Here is a 21311-nt window from a genome sequence, read left to right on the forward strand (position 1 = left end):
ATTAACTCGATAAGCTGATTAATCGGTTCGTTGACGATTATTCTGAGCGAGGGCTAATGTTATTGCAGTATTATGCAAACGAAAACTCCCAACTGTCTGTAATGCTCTATTTATTCTCGCGGATGAGTCTACTTTAACTTTAGTCTGATTTTACTAACTGCACAATGTACAATTATTTTGCTTGTTTAAACGATATAGCTCCATATGCCACGGACGATCGGCGGATGATTAAGCAGAGACATGGAAGGAAAGAAAATTTTTCTGTAAAATCTTTCTCTCTCTTTCTTTAACATTAAACATACGTACTTTGTACTTCGATTTGTTGCTGATTCATCGTTGACCACTTTTTCATAATGCGAGGTTTGAACAACTGGCCAAAGATCATACGAAATTGCCGCGACATGGAGCAATACAAGATAAAGTTGATGCTACCGTTCAGCAGCGCCAAAATGTCCATCAGCTCTCCAAACTTGTGGTAACAATTACGGAAGAAACAATCGCCCAGAACGGCGGAGAGCAGACCCAGGATGCCTTGGGGGATCTCCGTTACGAGAAACAACAGCAATACCGTCACGAGCATCCTTGTTGTTCTGTCGGTTCGTTTGTCAGGTTTTCTTATTCTTGGCGGGCATCCGTCCCTCTTAGTATCGAACAAGTCATGATTCTCAAAGTTGGAGTTTCTCGACGTCGATGAGGCCTTCGATTTTCTGGCCTTCGTGACGCAATGACTGTAGTTTTTCAGAATCTCTTTTCTATCCTTCGCCCTGAATCAGATGAAATCGGGAATATTGTGAAGGACATGTGTGCAAGTGAGAGAGAGAGAGAGAGAGAGAGGGAGAGAGAGAGAGAGAGAGAGAGAGAGAGAGAGAGAGAGAGAGAGAGAGAGAGGTAACGCGCACGGATAAATTTCAACTTTTTTTTTCTTTTTTTTATCTTTGCTCCAAACGGTAATTGTGTGTGATTGCCTTCTGTTTCCATTTACCTGTAAAGAGCTTTTATTAACCAACAGATTATGACGGTGAGTAGGACGCACGGCAGAAGCTTAACGATCACGCCGAGTATCCAAAAATTCAATTGATACATGAAGCCTTTGTCGACGGAATAATTAACGTCTACGTGATACAATATCTCCGTAGTACCGTTCTCGTACACGGTCTGCGCCTTTATCTGCCGTAAGAAAATTTAAAAAAGTTTACTGCAGCCATCTTTCCGACAGGGAGTACAACTCGAAACGAAAAGCGAGGGATCTCTTCTGTTTACTTACTCCAAACACGAAGTAACTGGGCGCACAGGCGAGAAACGGAGCGAGGAAACTGCAGGAGAGAGCAATCGTGCAACGTCTTCCGGTACACCAAGTGTGATTATACCGTGGAAACCTAACGCGCGGAGGAACAGGTAAAAAAAATCCCTTTCTCGAATGCGAAATCCCGCGTATCGGAATAGAGATACTCGCAAACTCACCTAATAGCGATGTACCTCCAAACAGCCAAAGTGAGCGTGAGGGCGATACTGATCGTGTGAAGAAGCTGCGTGAAATGCATGTGAAACAGCACGAACATCGCCCAACCGTACGGAAATATCCTGCGCTGCGGTAGCACGAGATACTTGTAAATCGCGAAGGGTATGTATTCCAGCATCACTAACATATCCGCCGTCGCGAGCCCCGTCAGGATGCGATTTATAGGCGCCACCTTGGTGTCCTTCCTCGTGAGGACAATGATGTTGAGCACATTGGTGAACGTGCCGAAGGAGCACACCATGAGAGCGGCGTAGCCGTGATAATTTTTGTACTGCGCCGCTAGATCGCGAATCACACCGTCGCAGTAACAGGAGGTTGTCGGCTGCACCGTTGCGATTCGGCTGCTTCTATTGCCTAAGCGTACCGCGTCCGGTACCGTTCCACAGGCCCCGGTGATTTGACCTCCGCCGCGGCTCCCGCCGAATCTGTTGCCACTGCGATCGGTCAGGTCGTCGAAGCCGAAACTGTTCTTCACGTAATCAATGTCCTCGTCGGTGATGTTGAACCGGCGAAAGATATCCGTGTAATTTCGCAGACGATACATACTCTCGATAGCTCTCCAATAACGCGACACCGAGTCACACCGAGGTGTGTGTTCGATCGGAGGTGTATTCGAGTGTATTTGACGATACCGATATTATACCGATGTAAATGCGCGCATTGATCGAACGGCGATATTGCGCGTTGTGTGACATTCCATTTCTCATTATCTCATGAGCGCTCTCGCGACTTTGACGCGATCGCGATCCCCTGCCGGAACGTTGTCGCTCATGCTCGCAGCTTGATAATCAGCGCATCTATAAATATCTCTCGATTAATTCCACTTTAAATTTATACACGAAGGCGGGTATTTGCCGCCTGCCCCAAGTTACGCTCGCAAGTTACTTTCGCAAATCATGGGCGAGATGTACGAGAGCACCGTGGTTGAAAAGTTGAATCCCCCTGATCGGCGGGGTCGCGCGTTTCGAATGAATCAGTGCGTCAGAGATTAATGAAATTTAGACGAACACAGCGGATTTTGCTTTTGTCAATCGAGTCTATTCCCGGGGCTTTCTGCCGAATGACCTGCCCTTCATTCGCTTTAGCGGAAGAGAAGCAAGGGCTAGAAGAGAGAGAGAGAGAGAGAGAGAGAGAGAGAGAGAGAGAGAGAGAGAGAGAGAGAGAGAGAGAGAGAGAGGGAGGGAGAGAGAGAGAGGGAGGGAGAGAGAAGAAAGAAAGAAACGATACCATAGAGATATACGTGCACGAATTCCGCGCGCTGAGGTGTCGTCTCAGAGGAACAGCGCGAATTATTCGTTTCGGATTACCCGTTGTTTGATCGTCGCATACACGTACACACACTTATATACACTTACACTCTACGACGACGACAAAAGATAACGATCAAAGGAAAGCGATACAGCGTAGCATCGTCTGCGCGATATTCGGCAACAGGTTACAGGTGATAGTGAGCGGATCTAACCGAGATGGGTAGCCGCGCTACTGCTGGTCGCGTTACTGCTGAAAATTCACAAGCATCCTTTACTCCCTCTCGACGTTTTCCTCTCTGCGCACTGAAAGAGCCTGCGCGCAGGACATGCAGGATGGTCCATCATACACAGTGTTGGCGCGTCTGCTCATATCGAATATCATAAGTCAAGTCAATGCTCGAGTTTCGAGTGGTGCTTGCCTCGTAATTAGTCGGTAATGAGCATCGCGTGCACACTGTAGGATCAAGTACAACAACAATTAATATGTGTGACTTAATTTTTATTTTGACGCCTCTTTTTCTTCTTGATGATGAGGCTCTCATTGATCATCTTTTACATTGATCATCTTTCTTGAATTTCGCACACGTTCGTACATAGTTTGCGACCCAGGAGGTCTTAGCTGGATGAAAAAGACGAAAAAGAGGAAAAAGAGTTGCAAGAGGAAACGCAGCGACGTGACTGCGCTGTTAACGCTTGTTTTGATTTGAAGCCCGATTTTCCGCCGGATGACGAAACGGTAGCTTCAGCCAGCCTCTCTCATGGCAAAATACAACCATAGACAGTGACAGTCCTACCAGTAGGGTGAAAAATGACGTCTGCAGGTCGGACAAGCTAAACGCCACGAACCCCTTCGCTTCGCTCTCGCTCTGGCGTTTCACCACTAACTTCCTCTTCGCAATGATGCGTCGAATGGTGCGGCTGGTCCATAGGGTCGGCAAGCCGGCTTGATTCAGTCGAGCGATCAACGCGTTTACTCTATCGCGTAGAATTGAATCCCTGGGCAGCAGATACGACAGATAGTACGTACCTAACACAAGTACATACGTGCAACATTAACATTATTAAGTATTACATACGTGTGTGTATGTGTGTGTTACTATGGGTCGCGACACTCGTACCTGGACACTCCTTAATGAGATGAAGCAGCGGCGCACCGCCCGTGTCGACCAGCTCTTCGTTCAAAATAGGGAAATGATGTTTTCTCACTAATCCCGTGACATTGCGATAGTAGGCGGCGTTTTTCACGACGTTATAGCCGTGTCGCAGCTTTCGTCTCAGACTTTGTATAAGCGGCGTCGTGTCCGTGTCATTTTTGGGACCGAAAAAATCGCTCATGGCAAATGAAGTGAACAGTATCGGCAACCCCGAAGCATCCAGATCTTCCATACTGTCGATGTCCCGGTAATACATGTCGTGCGCGAAGCTCTTGTACAAAATACCATTGAAAAAACCCACTATGGTGATGTTGCCGAGGAAAATGCCCGACAGTAATATCCTTTCAGCGTTCGTGCACGGCAACTTTTGGGGGCAACCGCAGTTGAATAGAAACGACCGATAGACGGTCGTGAGGAAATTGACCCTTCCCGTTCTGAAAATAATTGTCATTGTTATTGTTGACACGGCATACATTCTCCGCTTTGGTCATTGAAGAAGAAAATAATAATCGTGATTAATTCAGATTTGAATAATTTACTGCGTACCTGCGTGGATTGAAAACCTGCAACATGTGCCACGTGACATACGTGAGAATGTGAGACAGCATCGAGAAGATCCAAACTGAGAGTGGAAAGAAGTGATATATCCGAAGCCACTTGTGTATCTTGGACGCTTTTGGCGCAATCACGCATACTCTGTCAAACTCTACTTGCGTGGTGAACTCTATCACCATATTGTTCACGTGGGGGCTGTATTTCTTCACGAAAAAGGACACAAAGCAAATGTCCGTTCTGCCGTACACCACGTCACCTGCGTAATCCGTGTGTGTGTGTGTGTGTGTGTGTCATCGAATATAATCGGCAAAGTACAAAGAAAGAGAAGGGGAGGAAGAAAAGGAGACAGAGAGAGAGAGAGAGAGAGAGAGAGAGAGAGAGAGAGAGAGAGAGAGAGAGAGAGAGAGAGAGAGAGAGAGAGAGAGAGAGAGAGAGAAAGAAAGAGAGAGCGCAAATGTTTCCGCCTTACGTTAGTACCTATAGCACCGATGTACGTCCCGTTGGGTAACTGGTAACCAAACGATTTGTTATCCGTCGGATGTACTCGCTTCACCGTAAAATTCATCCGTCTGGCTATTATGTCCAGTATCGTCTCGTCGAAGCCTTTGAAAATATCGAAATAATTGTACTGTACGTTGGCTGATGTAATCGAAGTGTTCATCAGCCTCGCGGTCGATTGGCTACCGTTGAATATACCCACTTTCAACTCGTACCCATTGAGATCTCTGGTGCAACGGTGCGTTGTTAAATTCGACGAGCGTACCGTCGTGTTTACGGTCACAACGTCAATCCCGCCCCATGCTGAAAATCAAACGCTAAATGCGCGATATCTTTTGCGAACCCGTCCGTATATCTGCATGTAAATATATATATATATATACGCGGGAGAAACGCGAATCGATGACAAGCTTCGTCGCAGCGCGGTGCGCGTGACTTTACGATACATCACGAGACAGATACATGATGAATGATCTACGAACCGGAATCGTTGATTTTGACGAAGGGATTGAAAGTGCTCGCAAGTCGATTGATTCGGGTCGTGCCGTTCATGAGGATCCCCTCGGAGACAAAGACGTTGTACATCTTACGTTCGTGCCACAGCGTCCTCAGGATATCCTCGATACTTACGTCCGGTTCGTTCTCCCGATCCTCCTGATGTTTCTTCCTCCGATCAACGATCAACACGACGAATCGATCTCGCGGGTTCCACTGGAACGTTTCGTTCCGCAGAAACGCTCGGTCGAAGGCGCGAGCGTTCTTCGCGAGAACGACATGTACGTTCCACGTGTTTCGCGTTTCGTGCGAAGAGTCTTGATCTCTGTTCGGTGTCGGTGTTCTTTTGGCCGCGTCTCGTCTCGTCGGCCGCGTCACAGGCAGATTCACGTGGTCGAATGTAATGCTCCAAATGCTCGACGAGCACTCCGCGTTCTCGCGCACCATATCCTCGTCACCGACAAAGGACTTCTCCGACGAGCGTCGAGAGTACACGTAAGTCCTCGACACGATCGTTGTCTCGCATTTCCTCGCGACACCGCGCACCAGGTCGTCCAAGTATCGCGACACGTCGTCGGTGGAAGCCGGACCAGCGTCGCCGCTGGGGACGCGATGAAAAATCGCGGTTTTGCAATTTTCCATCGAGCAAATAACGTCGCTCCAAAATTCGACTGCTTCCCGCCGCCATTGGTAATCACCGAACGATGCTGCGCGCAGGAACAATGACACCACGAGGATAAACTCACTCGTCAGCTAGAAATAATAATTGTTTGATTCTGTGATGAAAAAGTGATGGACGAGAAGCGCATGCAAAGTATTTTATCGCATGTACATACACGCAAATGCGTATCAACGTACCATGTTTTGCGAAAGTCAACGTGTGAGTGTGCCCCCTTATTTACATTGCCGCTAGATCTCCCAAAGTCTCTCATCGGCACGCTCGGCATTCTCATTCATTATTCATGTGTACCAGTGTGTATGTGTGTGTGTGTGTGTACCAGTCGCGTACATTAATTGGTCGACATTGCTCACCCTTATCGCTTTACCGAGCCTTACCGAGCGCGCGCGCGCATTATCGCCAACCCTCTTTCTCATTGTCACGCTGGACGCGCGTATGCATGTATTTGTGTCCTCGATTGTAAGATCGACCCTCCAGATTGTGACTCGATAAACGACCAGATAAAGATAAGCTCACCCCTACGTTTCGTTTGTTCGTCGTTCATCCGCCGTAAACCGCCACATTCCTCGATTAATAGCGCTTAATCGTTCCTTCTTTAAGCGTGACTCAAAGTTGGAGTTGTCCCTCTCCCCAACCCCTCCCTTTTTCTCTCTTCACAGACATATCCCTATAAAGAGATTCCGGCAAAGTGTAAAAAAGTGTAGATTATCGCTCCGATCCCGTCGCACCGGGAGACGTTTCACACGACAAGTTGTCATTCGCATGGGTAAATAAACCTAACCCACTCACCCGCGCCCGCGCGGGTGGTAACGGAGGATCATGTAGGTAGGTAACACATCGTTCTCACTGCGCGAGCGTATTTGATATGCGGAATGAGTTATAATAATATTAGCTCTCCTTATCTCTTTTTTTTTTTTCTTCAGAGACATCGGTGTTCGCCCCGACGCGACGCGCGAATCGTTGCTCGCCAACCGGGCCTTTAACTTAATGACACGTCGGAAAGCTGACGTTTACGAGGGGAAGTAAACGTTTGCTCGAGGTAAATATAAGGAAGTAGGAGAGAAGGATATAAAGCGGCAACGCGAGACGACGTTTCTAGGTAGAGGGTGAGAGTTAGAGCGCGTTTAATCAGTCGCGCATCGGCTCGCCATTTGCATCATTCCCGTTCACCTGTGTTTTTCTTGCGCAATATCTTCATCTGCTGCCCGTAAAACACTTCTCTCTCTCTCTCTCTCTCTCTCTCTCTCTCTCTCTCGCAAATTGCAGCACAAGAGTCGACGAATGCGACAAATATCAAATATTCAGTGAGCCATGAAGAAATCGGCAAGAAATCGGCTTGCAGAACAGCCTGCAGTTTTCTTCTTGCTGAAACAATTTCAACATCTCACGGATGACACACAAAAAACACGACGGTATACTCGTCAGTGTCTATCATCGCCTTCCTGGTATTAACGACGTGACGCGCACGGTGGCCGAATATCGATCGAGTGACACGGTAGAGAGAAGAGAAGAGAAGAGAAGAGAAGAGATAGATGGACGGGAGAATATTCCAAAGCCGTTGGAAAGAAAACGACACGCGTCGAGCGCGCAGCACGATCGTGGATCGTCGCGTAGCAAACTCGATTTTAATACTCTCTCTTTTTTTTCTTTTTTTTTCCGAGCCGCAGCGAAGCGAATGATTTACTGGGCTTTTCTTTCTTTCTTTGACGAGCATGCATCAATCCGCATGATGGTTAGCGGATAACAATACGTGTCAGCCGCTGCCGAGTCGCTGACTATGAACGAAAAAACAAATTCTAACGATGCCAACAGCGACCGCGTTGACGCATTGACGTACGTCCGTGTTGTTCCATCCAGCCTAGCCGGCTAGCTAGCTAGCTAGCTGGCTAGCTAGCTAGCAGCAGGAGCACGCGTGTGATCTCTATCTGACGAAAGCAGGACGCGATTCTTAACTATACCTTCATTCCTCGGTTCGCACCGAGTGTTTGTGTAAAGTTCAGACTTCCCACCCAACGCTGGGGCATTTATCGCCACAGCGTCGAGAGCGTTGATCAAGCGGATCGAGTAGCAACGGAACGGCCCGAGTCCGCAATGACATCGTTCTGCTTGTTGATCGTTTGCTCGTTGACGTTGACGTTGACGTTGACATCGGTCGTCGCGAGGAACGCGACGGCCGCGAGATACAACATCACCGTGAGAAACGACGCGTCGACCCGGACGGAAAGTGAAAATCTCAGAATCATTCTGGATTACGTTCGAGCCGAGCAGCGGACGCATCCCTCGACGACCGTCTCCCTCGTGTCTCCCTTAAACGCGCGTTCCAATCTGGCGGACAGGCTCGTGTCCGAGTACATGGCGAGCGAGTCGCTCGTCAGCTACAAGATCACGATGAACAATCTGTCGCGAAAGTGCACGTGGCAGAATCGCATGGACCTCGTGTGGATCTTGATCGTCGACGACATCGACCTGCTGAATTTGTTCGTGCACGAACAGAGTCACATCTGGAAGGCCAGCAATCAGTACTTGATAATCATTACCGCCGAGAGCGTCGCGACGGGGCCGCGAGAGATCTTCCAGAATGTTTGGAGGAGCTACAGCGTCCACCGGATCGTCACTGTCTCGATCCACGAGGGATTTCGATGCTTCAGCAGGTACCTGCCGTTCGAGAAGAAGAACCAACGGAGCGATTACGGCGTCGTGCGCAAGGCCTGCCTGATGAATCGGCAAGACCGCCCCGTGGAGCTTTACGACAAGGTCGAGAGGCTGAACGGCTACCCGATACGCGTGATCGTGTTTCAGTCGCTGATGATGAACGTCGCGCTCGACGAAAGCACGCCGAGGAACGTCACGTACAAGGGCGTGGATGCGGACGCGATGTTCCTGCTGGAAAAGACGATGGGGGCGCAATTCCGTATCGAAGTGATACCCGAGTCCTGCAACGAGGATCCCTTTCATCGCGCTCTCCAACACATCGAGGACGGCGAGTCGGACATAATCGTCACCAGCTTCTTCATTCACGAGTACAAAGAGTACCACAGGTTCGAGTTTACGGCCAGCATCTACGACGACCAGTTGTGCCTGATTGCGCCTGCGGCTAGTTTCATGCCGAAATCGTACATGCCGATATTGCCGTTCGCGCCCGATGTGTGGGCGATTCTCGCGCTCTACAACCTCGTCGTATCCGTTCTGTGGTTCTTCATCAAGTACTACAGCGTCTCGTTTCGTCGACGAGAGGCTGTCCTGTTGCCCTTAACGAAGGCCGATGGCAGTAGACCGATAATGACGGATTCGACATCACGGCGATCCCGTTTGTCGTCGTCGCCGCTGCCGCCGCCGCCGCCGCCGCCGCCGCCGCCGCCGCCGCCGCCGCCGCCGCCACCACCGCCACGTATACATCCCCATGTTCTATCGTGCTTCGACCTCGCGGAGACGTGGTGTTACCCGTTGAAAGAGGACGACGGTGGTGGTGGCACGACCGCCCAGAGAGCTTTTCTCTTCGGCACGCTCTTCTTCGGCCTGATCGTCACCGGCCTCTACCAGAGTTGCCTGGTGTCCAGCTTGAGCAATCCTTTCCACCACCCCGAGCTGACCACCCTGGAAGATGTGGCCAACTCTAATCTCACGATAATTACCAAGTATGACAACTTGAGGGAGAACACGTTCACGGATAACACCAGCTTGGCCTGCAGGCTAAAGGATAAGGTGCGGTTGGTCCCCTTCGATAAACGCACCAACGATATGGTGGCCTTCGACAAGAACGTGACCGCCCTCAGCCGTTTCGCGTCGGTCAAGCTGGACAACTTGTCGAATTACTTCGACGAGGACGGTAACGAGCTGCTTCATATCGTCGAAGAGTGCCCGACCACTTATCTGTTATCCTACATCGTGCAACTTTACTCGCCGTATCGGGAAAGAATCAACGGCTTGCTGTTGCGTATGCAGGAAGCGGGTCTCATCGGGTTGTGGTACAGCAACATGACATACCCGATGTACGCGGACGAACAGCGGAGGAAAATGGCCAAGAGTGACAGGAGAATCAAATTAACCCTGGAGCATTACTCCCTCACGTTTCTCGGGCTTTCGCTCGGTTTACTTTTCTGCGCGATTGTGTTCTTGGCCGAGCTGTATTTCGCCAAACAGTGGCTCCGCAGCCAAGTCGAAGAAAAGCGCGCGAGTTTCCGCGATATCGTGAAATAAGACTTACGTTTTCACACTCTGTTACCTGTCTTTCTGCGTAGAGTACGCAGCTCGTTTCTCAATTCTTTCTCTCTCTCTCTCTCTCTCTCTCTCTCTCTCTCTCTCTCTCTCTCTCTCTCTCTCTCTCTCTCTCTCTCTCTCTCTCTCTCTCTCTCTCTTTCTCTCTCCATACGCTTGTTTACAACGGGGGCTCTCTTCGCTGGTAATTACCCACCATTCGAATCCGCTTCGCGTTTTAACGACAAAGTACTTCATATCTGATCTGAAATTGACTCGATATTATCTGTATGTGTGTGTATATTCCCGCGTGACGATGCCGGATTTAGTCGCGATCACTCGACCGCAATGATAGATCAATCAGCTGTTCCATTCCGCAGCGCTTGTGAGTTTGATTAATTAGGTATAATGGAGGGGCTATGTGTCTTGTGATATCGATCGATCCAACATCCTTCCGCGATACACAATTATTTGAGAACGATGTTGAGCACGAGTTAGCGTGAAAGTGACATTCTCGAAGAGAGAAACGAAGTTTATTTTAGGAATCTACGAAAATACGCACACGCCTCTATACGTGTCTCGAGGAAGAAGAAGAAGAAGAAGAAGAAGAAGAAGAAGAAGAAGAAGAAGAGGAGGAGGAGGAGGAGGAGGAGGAGGAGAAGAAGCTCGCAGTCGCGAGTCGTTGCTCGATTAGAATCATGGCCTCTCAAAGATATATGCCATTGGCAGCGATTCTGACGACTATATGTTTAGGTATGTGCGCGATTCACAGAATACAAAATTGTTAGTCGATACGAAGGAACTATGAGATATAAGTACAAGTGTGTATCTGACATTTTCTCATAGATATATCATCTGTCGCCGTCAACGTTGTCGCCGCTACGGTCGTGTGGGATCCGAAAACGTCTAGGCGAGTATATATTATTGCTATAACGATTTTCTTTCACTCTTCTTCTGCGATAATACTCTTTGCGCGTAAAGCCAAAGTTTCGATCTTACAGACTGAAAAGTAACGTCATTATTAGAGAGTTATTAACATTTGACGGTAGATACGACGGCAGTTACAACTTGGACAAAGGACCAGTATTTTACGAGGCGTATTATCCGGACGTTCGAGACGCTTATCAAGAAAAACGCTACTTCGACCGGAATACAGTATTGGAGACGAGCTTCCAAGTACCCTCAGATCGTTTCGCATATTCGGCTGAAAGTTTGAATCGTCCTGCCTCGAATGACGAGTCGTCGTTCATCGTGGTGGACGACAACGCGGAGAGTCTGCAACCGGAGGACAAACAACGAGGTACTATAGGACGTGGACGCAATGTTGTGCAAAATTTCCACGATCGACCCGCAATGTTTCCCAAAGATGACGACGAGAGCTCTCTGAAGACGAACATCGGGGAAATCTCCAAGCTCGTTAGAAGAGCAATTTCCCGAGATCTGGAGAACTGGAATGCACTCGAGAAATATCTCGACCGTGCCAGCAATCAGGGACAGCAGACACCTATTACTCAATCGGAGATGCGTTCTAAGGAGAGCCGCGAAAATAACGAGTTCGATTCGTCGCAGAAGCCGAGTCTCGGGCTATTACGACAATTGGAGGCGCGTAACGTGAAACTACAGCCTACTTACTTCGAGGAAGTTCGGAATGACGCGAGCGGAAGCGCGTTGAACGTCGGTGACGCGCGAGCCGCTGACGCTCCAATTGCCATTACCTCCAACTCCGACTTACCTCTGGAGAACATCTTCCAACCGCGGCCGCAAATCATCAAATATACATTCCTCAAGAAAACCAAAACGCGACACGACGGACCGAGCAAAGATACAATCGACAACACCACACCACGGAATTACGGCGACAATATCATACGCGAAGAGATCGCTAACGACAGCCATGACGGCAGGCTGGCCAAGGGAAACGTCAAAGTGACGTCTATTCAAGTGAGCGAGCTGCCACGACACAAGACCCGTCATCATCACGGTGAACTGCCCAAAAGAGATTACACCGCTCGCCACCATCGTACGGCCTCCGTCGCCTCTCCGATTGTCCGATAAAAGAAAGACAAGATAAAACGAGCCGCAGAGAGAGAGAGAGAGAGAGAGAGAGAGAGAGAGAGAGAGAGAGAGAGAGAGAGAGAGAGATTGGCGGGGGATTATATAGTTGCGTGTTAATTCACTACGACTAACTTTGTGTCGTTTTTTCACCATCTAATTCATAACAGTCATATATAGAAATCGTGTTATCTCTTTAAACTATTTATTAAATATACTATTTAATATACATGCAACAGTCATATATTCTCCATAATGCATGTGTAGCTACAATAAAATGGCTTCCCGCGACTTACGCCAAAAAGTTGTCAGTTGCGAGTCGACGTTGACGCCCAATTAAAGGTATTTTTCCCTTACATATGCGGTATTTCGTAATGCTCAGAGAGAGAGGGGGGAGAGAGGGAGGAGAGGAGGGGAGAGAGAGGGGGGAGGGAGAGAACCGCGAATTTGGTCAGTCTATCGTGTATTAGACTAACGTTTCAATCGGTGCTCGTCTATGCTGGTTGGAGAGACTCGTTATTTTATATAAATATATATACATCATGTGTCTCGTGAGTACACAATGTATCTAACGCAACTATCGATCCTAGACAACTCGAGCAACTATAAACAGTTAAATGCTTCAAACTGCATACATGACAGAGCAAGTGCGTATTAATTTGAACATTTTAGAAAACAACCTCCCCTTTACAATTCCACTTCTAATAAGAAAATAAAATGAGCTTTCATCAACAGTAGATACAAATTCCACATGTTGGATGGAATGTTTGCGTAAACCTTCTCATAGCCTTAATTCTAAGTACCGTGGGCGTTCGCGTGAGTGAAATCTAATATTACCATGATGAAAATAAAAAAAAAAAACTACATTACAATGTTCGTGTAATATTTAACACGCGAAGGTAAGTACCTCGAATATTCGATAAGTAGTAGCCTACTCTATTGGAACACAACCTTTCTTGGTGAATAATCTCAGTCAACTACATCTACATTATTATGTTTACCTCGTTCAGTTATTCAAGTATTAAGCTAATATTACACCCTAAAGATTTTCCTACATTCTCCCATTCTGACCTGTTATATCGCACGCATCATGATGTGATTAACAACCGTCGCCAATTAACGCCAATGTTAATGAAAAATAATAACAATGTCCCCGCTATTATTATTTGAATTAAGAATATATAGCAGATATGTGAACATGTGCAAATGAACTAGAGCTCATGAAGCGCTAACTTCGAGTAACGGCCAAAACAAAGTGAAAAGGCAAGACGTCAATGACGCTGTGGCTACACGCTCTCATAAGCTGACGCACATTGTTGAGAGACAAGATTGATCACGTCCAGCTGTATCCAGGTCGGCAACGAATAATCCAAGGATCCATTGAATTTCAATCCTTGATTAACTTGTTGTCCCGTCTACAAAATGTTTCTTAGTATAAATTATATACTTTTACTCGCCGCATTTATAAAATATGTAGTTTTCTTCTTTATATATGCGGATCATCGATTCTGACAGTCATATTATCACACTTGTAATCGCAATATAAATGCTTGCAATAAAAACGTTGGTGTTACAATGGGGAAATAAATATAGAATATTCTAAAATGGAGACGTATTTGAGTCACCTGTTTTACAATGTGGATGAAGATGGGCGTGTACAAAGTTGCGTAAAGTTTCGTATGTCTTTTCCAAATCGTTATTTTCTATGATAATATCAAAGTTACCTGGTGTTTCACCTAAAAGGAAGTACAAGTTATTACTACAGTACTGTACAACTAAATATATACCATAATTAAATAATATTCTTTCTATAGAATATCAATTACAAATCGCTTAAAACACACCGTATTCCATTTCAGCTTTGGCAACCGACAATCTGTGTTCCAATGATTCTTCAGTTTCAGTGTTTCTAGCCTTCAATCGTCGCTCCAACTCCACAAGAGATGGTGGTTTTACAAATACATAAAGGGGATCGAGATGAGGAGTGCGTTTAATTTGTTTTACTCCTTGTATGTCAATGTCTAACACGCATACCTTTCCTAAACTTTGCACCTCTTCGACCGCCTGTTTACTGAAATAATAATAACAGAATGTTGGATATCATTTCCTCTATATACTTTTACAATACTCATAACAATCACATCTACTTTACCTTGTCCCATATAAATTCCCACTAAATGTAGCAGTTTCAATAAATTCACCATTTTTTATTTGCTCCTGCATTTTTTCTTTATCCGTAAAGTGGTAATGAGTCCCATCTTCCTCACCAGGCCGAGGAGCCCTAGTTGTATGAGATACCGAAAATTTAAAAGTATCAGGATATTCATCAAACAGTCGCTTTATTAAAGTGCTCTTCCCACTACCGGAAGGACCGCACAATACCAATGGACGTGGCCCTTTATGAATCATATTGAGACAACCTGGAAATTAAGAAACGTTCCTTATCCTATTCTTACCGATTCTCTCTGAGATTAGATATTCTTCCAAATGATTAAATTCACATTTCTAACATACGTCATCGCAATGCTGTATTATTGAATCGAACAAATTATTCGTATGAGATGAAAACTATGAGTTTCGCATACCTATCTTTAATGTCCTAAACCACTGTGCAGACATCGCGAGTAAATCGCTGACGGTTCAACACTGCTCATTTCAAACTACTGATGACAAGAACATGATAAACATGCGATGATAAAATTTTCAGTTAAAATGCTACACGCTCTTTATATACAGTGAATAATGATGAAAAAATATTCAGCACTCAATGAGAAGTATATATCACCACCAGAATATAAAACTAAAACTCGTCACATTTATTTACATCATATTGTGTAAGGTTACCAATTATACTGACATTATCTAGTAAACATTAACAAATTTTACATTAGCAATCCGATTCTAACTATGTAATAATGAAGACAATTGAATCAATTGAATTAGTTACGCTGCGCGGCCGAGTACACGACATAGATCACACTTATAGCTACTATGCTAATTAATACTACCGAATGTATCGGAGCGTCAAACGAAAATAATATATTCGTTTCGTTACCTTTATTTTCCTAGAGATAACAAACGGTCGCAGCTCTGTAAAGCAAAATGCAGTGATATAGCACGATGAAATTTAAAAAAACTTTATGTGAATACCGAATCGGCAGATGAATGAGGTAAAAGATCGGAATTAATTACATCGATAAATATACAAATAAATATATAAATATTTACACAAAAAGTGAGAGAGAGAGAGAGAGAGAGAGAGGGAGGGAGAGGGAGGGGGGAGAGGGAGGGGGGAGAGGGAGGGGGGAGAGGGAGAGAGGGGGAGAGAGAGAGAGAGAGAGAGAGAGAGAGAGAGAGAGAGAGAGAGAGAGAGAGAGAGAGAGAGAGAGAGAGAGAGAGAGAGAGAGGATGTATTTATTAACCGAGATGGAGACACGACACACTAATGGGAATTTACACCGTATTAGTTGTGTGTCCGATATTTAACTTACTGCTGAGTCGTACTACTTGAGAAAAAGATAAGCCTGCCCTGTCATTGACTCATACAACGATATCGAATCTTTATCGAAAGCACCGATGAAATTATTAATAAAGACTGTTAGTCTTATGGGATTTAGCGTACCAGAGAAATCTCGCTGTACATTAGCGCCCTCTTAGGAATATCATGATCGGAATCTAAAACTATAAACTCGAAATAAGCATAGATGGTAACAGATATGGAGAAAAGTATAAATATGGAAAAAAGTATCAAAAGGATATCAGTACCGAAAAGCAGGCCAAATGTGTGTGTGTATTTATTTATTTGTGTTTATAAATGTATGTACGGCAAAGTGCCTATTGCACTCAATAATACTCGGGGGGTCCACTCGACTCGATAAACCGGAACCATAATTCACCGGAAACTTTTGGAATTCACTTTCACTCAACAGTCAACTCGTCAAATTACGTAAGATGGTGCAATCCTCGAAGCAAGAGAAAGAAATAAATTTACCAATTAAACGACACAGAATATCTTGTCAGAAACTATTATCTTAAAAACGTAATCGTAAAGGAGAAGGAAGAAATGATGGAAAAACTATCAGCAATTAAAAACAGATTATCGATCGTTACCGATAATGTAAATTGTCGATAGTTATCGATAGTATGATCGATAGTACTTGGTCCTTGCCCCGTCTGATAGAGGCGAAGGCGTAGTACTTCGAATTCGGTCATTTTGCCTTGCGGCTTCTCCGAGGTGGTGTATGGTTCGACGCGCTCTCTACGTTACACGTGCGCACGTGTTCTCGCCAGGTAGCAAGAGTCGTTTCCTCGAGATTAAGAGTGGAGTCACAACGATAGCTGTTGCAAGCACGGACAAGAGTTGGGAGTTTCGGAAACGTGTGACGAGAGAAAATCATGGCAGATTACGTATTAGGCAATGTAAAGGCTTCGGACGTACCACTGCCGGACGATGGGACGTCGGCCGAGCGTTTGTTCGCCTCCGGCGATGGCCTCACTTATAACGATTTCATCATCTTGCCAGGTTACATAGATTTTACAGCGGAGGAAGTCGATCTATTGTCACCTCTAACCAAGAAAATTATGCTGAAAGCCCCGCTCGTGTCCTCTCCTATGGATACCGTCACCGAGTCTGACATGGCTATTGCGATGGCTCTTTCTGGTGGTATCGGTATCATACATCACAATTGCACCCCTGAGTATCAAGCTAACGAAGTACACAAGGTAATGAAAAAGGAACTAATGGATTTGATATATATATATATATATATATATATACACTATATATACTATAATACTCAAATTGTTCTACAGGAAGAGAGAGAGAGAGGGAGGGAGGGAGGGGAGAGAGAGAGAGAGAGAGAGAATTTCTTATAAAACATATAAAACACAAAAGATATGTAAACGCTTACCTCTGTAAAATAGTCATACTTGTTTTATTTACAGGTGAAAAAGTACAAACATGGTTTTATCAGAGATCCAGTTGTTCTTGCGCCGCATCATATGGTCAACGATGTCCTGAATGTGAAGGCTGAACATGGTTTCAGCGGAGTACCTGTCACAGACACTGGGAAAGTTGGTGGTAAACTATTAGGCATTGTCACTTCCAGAGACATTGACTTTCTTGAATGCTTACAAAATTATCAACATAAAAGTCTTAGTTCAATTATGACAACTTTGGAAAATTTAATAACGGCACCAGCTGGTGTAACGTTACAAGAGGCAAACGCCATTCTGGAAAAGTCAAAGAAGGGTAAGCTTCCCATTGTGAACGAACGAGGAGAACTCGTGTCTCTGATGGCAAGAACGGACTTGAAAAAGAACCGCAACTATCCAAATGCCAGCAAAGATGAGAACAAACAACTACTGGTGGGAGCCGCTATAGGGACACGTAGCGCGGACAAGCAACGACTGCATCTACTCGAAGCTGCTGGCGTAGATGTAATAGTGCTGGATTCGTCGCAAGGTAATTCGATGTATCAGATCGAGATGATCAGGTACATCAAATCGCAGTATCCGGATCTACAAGTGATCGCGGGCAACGTCGTGACCACGATGCAAGCCAAGAATCTCATCGAAGCGGGAGCGGATGCGTTGCGCGTTGGGATGGGTTCCGGATCGATTTGCATAACGCAGGAAGTGATGGCAGTAGGACGACCGCAAGCGACAGCTGTTTACAAGGTTTCTGAATACGCTCGAAAATTCGGAATACCCGTAATAGCGGATGGTGGTATTCAATCGGTCGGACATATTATCAAGGCTCTTAGTTTAGGCGCTAGTACGGTGATGATGGGCTCTCTATTGGCCGGAACGTCCGAGGCCCCGGGCGAGTATTTCTTCAGCGACGGAGTTCGCCTAAAAAAGTACAGAGGGATGGGTTCGTTGGAGGCCATGAATAGAAAGGATGCAAAGGGCTCGGCGATGGACAGGTATTTTCATAATGAAATGGACAAGCTGAAAGTAGCTCAAGGTGTCAGTGGTTCTATAGTGGACAAAGGCTCAGTGCTGAAATTTCTACCATACCTGACGTGTGGTATCAAACACAGTTGCCAAGATATCGGCGCAAGATCGCTCTCCATCTTACGATCTATGATGTATAGCGGAGAATTAAAGTTCGAAAGAAGAACGCACTCGGCTCAACAAGAGGGCAATGTTCACAGCTTATTTTCCTACGAAAAGAGATTGTTTTAATCATGCGCACGTAAAACACGCGTCACGCGAAAAGGTACCTGCATTTAATCTAACTGTACAACAACTCTTTCACACTCGCGAGACAGATGATAAAAAATCTCATTTTATCCATCGCTTGTATACGAGACGATCTCGGCTCGCTACACGCGGAATGAATCATTTATCTCAGGATCAACTCTTTGCGAATAGACAAAAGTGACAACGGCGATCGCCGATATTTACAAAAATTTACGAGCTTCTGTAAGTAATCACGCTGTGATTACTCATTATCTGTCTGTTTCGTATGTATTTATCTATATGTGTGTATGCATGTACATATAGTGTATGTGTATATATATATATATGTATATACACATCATACGTATATGTATATGCCTTTACACGAGATACTTTTAAACTCGAAACGTGTAAATTATACATCTCAGTAAGCTATATATTAAAATCATGTAGATTAATGAGAGTTATGTATGTCATGTATATGAATTACTCGACATCTAAAGCTCAACAACTACCGACTGTTGTTGTATGACTAATTAGACAATTCTGCAGAATGGGCGTGTTATATATATCAGTATATATATATATAAAATCCAGAAGGTGTAAATACCTTTGCAAATTTGATATTAGAGTAAATATCAAGACAAGGGATTACTATTCTACATGATTTAAATGGTTTGATCCTTAACTAATCTCTGGTGAGATATAGTGTGTTAATGTTTCTACAAGTATAAATCATAGTTTTTGAATATTTTACGAATGAGAAAGAAATCAGGTTTAACTTTGATATGTTTTTATTTGCAAATACTAGACTTCTATGGACAGATGATAATATTATTCTAAGATAACGTCTCCGTTCCAAAAAATCCTGCCTGAGCGCAGTTAAGGATTAATCAACCATCTTTTAAAATGGTGGTCGTCCATTCCTGAAACAATACGCTAGTATTTTTAGTAGTTTGACATAACTTATCGAGCCATATTTTTGTAAAATTTGTTCAAATGTGTTCAGTGTTTTTTTTTTTTTTTTTTTTTTTTTTTTTTTCTTTCCCCTTCTCCTTTCCCCCCAATGTAGTCTTACACTAGACATCACGATGTTCTTTTCAAATAGTATTAAGCTGATATAAATATATATTGATTTTATATGTGCCCCCCTCTCGCCCCTCCCCCGATATTGTTACGTAGCTAATACATTTTGCACAGTATTGTTACATAATAAACTATATCCTCCCCCTCGAATAAAAATCAAGTGGATGTTGAAACATTTGTTTTTCCTTTTTCCTTGTGTACAATGATTTTGTATTTGTTCAGTTTTCCAATTTCCAAATGTATTTTGGAGCGAAGTTACACATATTTTTTGTTTTTTAATTCTACAGGCGGAATTACGTCACGAACATCTGGAATATTCCGGAATCTTCAAGAACTTGGTAGAATCTCCGTCGTTGGCCGACGCTACAACGTCGCCGTCGCACGGCGCGGTGCGCCTCGCGCCGAGCGACGCTGCCGCGCGGCCTCATTAGCTTTGCTACCAGCCGCGCGACAGCGTTGCGACCATGGGACCATCATTTTCGTACCATCCTACCATACATGGTCCATGGGACCATCATTTTTGTACCATCCTACCATGCATGGTCCATGGTCCAAGCTAATCCTTCTCAGCTTTGCCACCTCGGCGCGAGGCGCACCGCGCACGCCGCCGCGCGACGGCGACGGCTGCCGCGCGGCTGGTAGCAAAGCTAATGAGGCCGCGGAACAGTGGCGCCTGCCGCAAGTGCCAGAGGCGACCGAGCCGATTGTCTTGTATGTTATGCTTTAGCGAATATTCGTTTCAGGCATTTTCGAGCCGTTTTCGGTGTCTTCGGTTGTCGGACAGTCTGTCAAATAACCTGAAAAAATACGATAGACTCGAAACATTTTGATTGGAAACGCGGCAAAAATCTGAACGCTATGATTGGTAGGCTACAAGACAATAGACACACACAGAATTCCAACTCGTCGGAAATTTTGTCGCTGTTGCCTGTTCCGTGTTTCATTCTGGGTGCGTTCCGTTTCACGCATATGCGCGCATTTTTTATAGTATACGTGACATAAATAATATAGATAAATGCGCGCATATGCGTGAAACGGAACGTCACCCTCTGCATTGGCATTTGGCATATGCATTCCCTGGTGTCAGAATTTTCTGTTTCGATTGATATGCTATCGCTATCGTTATTGGCTAGAGCCAATAATAGATTATTCTTGTAACAGTCGATTGTGATTGATCTATTTTTATTCTTACTGCCTGTTGCCTGGCATTGTGTTTAGGGCTTAACGCTATCGCTATCGCCTAGCATTGTGTTTTGGGCTTTAGCCTCGCTCGCGTCGCTGAGCGAGAACGAGAGCGAGAAAGAGGGAATGATATTCTCGCTCGCGTCGCTGAGCGAATACGAGAGCGAGAAAGAGGGAATGATATCTCTTGGTCTGTTCCTTTTAGCTGCACTACCGAACTGGTGCAATAAGTTAAAGTGAGAAATAATATAGTTGTCTCATTCTAACTTATTGCAGCATAGTTCCGCAGTGCAGCTGAAAAGAACAGACCAATTATCTCGTCGGTGCTGATGCTCTTTGGTCTGTTCTTTGTAGCTGCACTGCTGAACCAGTGCAATAAGCTGGAGTGAGAATACCTAGATTTGTCCTAAGCCAGCGGCACACGGTGCTTGTTTTCGTGCTGGATTGCTTGCTGAATACTG

At 45.2% G+C, this 21311-nt stretch overlaps 6 protein-coding genes across 10 annotated transcripts; 3 read left to right on the top strand and 3 right to left on the bottom strand.

Moving 5' to 3' along the window:
• Positions 1 to 47: 47 nt before the first annotated feature.
• On the bottom strand, positions 48 to 2643 carry LOC105182895 (sex peptide receptor). Its single transcript, XM_011140668.3, has 4 exons — positions 1462 to 2643; positions 1265 to 1376; positions 983 to 1167; positions 48 to 764 (listed from the first exon to the last, which is right to left on the bottom strand). The coding sequence occupies exons 1-4, from the start codon at positions 2061 to 2063 to the stop codon at positions 293 to 295; spliced, it is 1371 nt and encodes a 456-aa protein (XP_011138970.1). The 5' UTR covers positions 2064 to 2643; the 3' UTR covers positions 48 to 292.
• Positions 2644 to 2716: 73 nt separating this feature from the next.
• On the bottom strand, positions 2717 to 6582 carry LOC105182887 (uncharacterized). Of its 2 annotated transcripts, none has more exons than XM_011140656.3 (6): positions 6330 to 6582; positions 5459 to 6224; positions 4956 to 5279; positions 4470 to 4734; positions 3888 to 4357; positions 2717 to 3796 (listed from the first exon to the last, which is right to left on the bottom strand). In XM_011140656.3, exons 1-6 carry the CDS (start codon positions 6330 to 6332, stop codon positions 3456 to 3458), a joined length of 2169 nt encoding a protein of 722 aa, XP_011138958.2. In that variant the 5' UTR covers positions 6333 to 6582; the 3' UTR covers positions 2717 to 3455. The 2 variants fall into 2 exon arrangements, with proteins under 2 accessions (XP_011138958.2, XP_025157933.1); XM_025302148.1 differs by having other exon boundaries at positions 4956 to 5081; positions 6330 to 6581.
• Positions 6583 to 7689: 1107 nt separating this feature from the next.
• LOC105182888 (uncharacterized) lies at positions 7690 to 10441 on the top strand. Its single transcript, XM_025302149.1, has one exon. It carries the CDS (start codon positions 8242 to 8244, stop codon positions 10345 to 10347), a length of 2106 nt encoding a protein of 701 aa, XP_025157934.1. The 5' UTR covers positions 7690 to 8241; the 3' UTR covers positions 10348 to 10441.
• Positions 10442 to 10467: 26 nt separating this feature from the next.
• On the top strand, positions 10468 to 12687 carry LOC105182884 (uncharacterized). Its single transcript, XM_011140648.2, has 3 exons — positions 10468 to 11097; positions 11191 to 11254; positions 11394 to 12687. The coding sequence occupies exons 1-3, from the start codon at positions 11043 to 11045 to the stop codon at positions 12397 to 12399; spliced, it is 1125 nt and encodes a 374-aa protein (XP_011138950.1). The 5' UTR covers positions 10468 to 11042; the 3' UTR covers positions 12400 to 12687.
• A 715-nt stretch (positions 12688 to 13402) lies between these two features.
• LOC105182885 (guanylate kinase) lies at positions 13403 to 16019 on the bottom strand. 4 transcript variants are annotated; one of them, XM_025302150.1, is made up of 7 exons: positions 15888 to 16019; positions 15452 to 15486; positions 14982 to 15059; positions 14549 to 14816; positions 14241 to 14467; positions 14121 to 14132; positions 13403 to 13811 (listed from the first exon to the last, which is right to left on the bottom strand). In XM_025302150.1, exons 3-7 carry the CDS (start codon positions 15013 to 15015, stop codon positions 13795 to 13797), a joined length of 558 nt encoding a protein of 185 aa, XP_025157935.1. In that variant the 5' UTR covers positions 15016 to 15059; positions 15452 to 15486; positions 15888 to 16019; the 3' UTR covers positions 13403 to 13794. The 4 variants fall into 4 exon arrangements, with proteins under 4 accessions (XP_025157935.1, XP_011138951.1, XP_011138953.1 ...); XM_011140649.3 differs by having other exon boundaries at positions 14022 to 14132; positions 15888 to 16009; XM_011140651.3 differs by lacking the exon at positions 14982 to 15059 and having other exon boundaries at positions 14022 to 14132; positions 15888 to 16007.
• A 510-nt stretch (positions 16020 to 16529) lies between these two features.
• Positions 16530 to 19828, top strand: ras (Inosine-5'-monophosphate dehydrogenase ras). Its single transcript, XM_011140647.3, has 2 exons — positions 16530 to 17118; positions 17341 to 19828. The coding sequence occupies exons 1-2, from the start codon at positions 16792 to 16794 to the stop codon at positions 18583 to 18585; spliced, it is 1572 nt and encodes a 523-aa protein (XP_011138949.1). The 5' UTR covers positions 16530 to 16791; the 3' UTR covers positions 18586 to 19828.
• Positions 19829 to 21311: the final 1483 nt, after the last annotated feature.

Source organism: Harpegnathos saltator, unplaced genomic scaffold (assembly GCF_003227715.2).
Source record: "Harpegnathos saltator strain DR-91 unplaced genomic scaffold, Hsal_v8.6 scaffold469, whole genome shotgun sequence".
Taxonomy (NCBI): domain Eukaryota; kingdom Metazoa; phylum Arthropoda; class Insecta; order Hymenoptera; family Formicidae; genus Harpegnathos; species Harpegnathos saltator.

Bases quoted from the DNA above. Each gene is read 5' to 3' on its own strand.
- LOC105182895 (XM_011140668.3), bottom strand. From the start codon at position 2,063: ATGTATCGTCTGCGAAATTACACGGATATCTTTCGCCGGTTCAACATC. The intron at 1,168-1,264 runs GTAAGTAAACAG...TTCTTACGGCAG, and splicing joins CCAGTTACTTCGTGTTTGGA to ATAAAGGCGCAGACCGTGTA. The intron at 765-982 runs GTAAATGGAAAC...CATCTGATTCAG, and splicing joins TTAATAAAAGCTCTTTACAG to GGCGAAGGATAGAAAAGAGA.
- LOC105182887 (XM_011140656.3), bottom strand. The intron at 5,280-5,458 runs GTTCGTAGATCA...TTTGATTTTCAG, and splicing joins CGTCAAAATCAACGATTCCG to CATGGGGCGGGATTGACGTT. The intron at 3,797-3,887 runs GTACGAGTGTCG...TACTTGTGTTAG, and splicing joins TCTCATTAAGGAGTGTCCAG to GTACGTACTATCTGTCGTAT.
- LOC105182888 (XM_025302149.1), top strand. From the start codon at position 8,242: ATGACATCGTTCTGCTTGTTGATCGTTTGCTCGTTGACGTTGACGTTG.
- LOC105182884 (XM_011140648.2), top strand. From the start codon at position 11,043: ATGGCCTCTCAAAGATATATGCCATTGGCAGCGATTCTGACGACTATA. The intron at 11,098-11,190 runs GTATGTGCGCGA...ATTTTCTCATAG, and splicing joins TCTGACGACTATATGTTTAG to ATATATCATCTGTCGCCGTC. The intron at 11,255-11,393 runs GCGAGTATATAT...ATTTGACGGTAG, and splicing joins TGGGATCCGAAAACGTCTAG to ATACGACGGCAGTTACAACT.
- LOC105182885 (XM_011140649.3), bottom strand. From the start codon at position 15,015: ATGTCTGCACAGTGGTTTAGGACATTAAAGATAG. The intron at 14,817-14,981 runs GTATGCGAAACT...CTTAATTTCCAG, and splicing joins GTTTAGGACATTAAAGATAG to GTTGTCTCAATATGATTCAT. The intron at 14,133-14,240 runs GTGTGTTTTAAG...ACTTCCTTTTAG, and splicing joins CAAAGCTGAAATGGAATACG to GTGAAACACCAGGTAACTTT.
- ras (XM_011140647.3), top strand. From the start codon at position 16,792: ATGGCAGATTACGTATTAGGCAATGTAAAGGCTTCGGACGTACCACTG. The intron at 17,119-17,340 runs GTAATGAAAAAG...TTTTATTTACAG, and splicing joins AAGCTAACGAAGTACACAAG to GTGAAAAAGTACAAACATGG.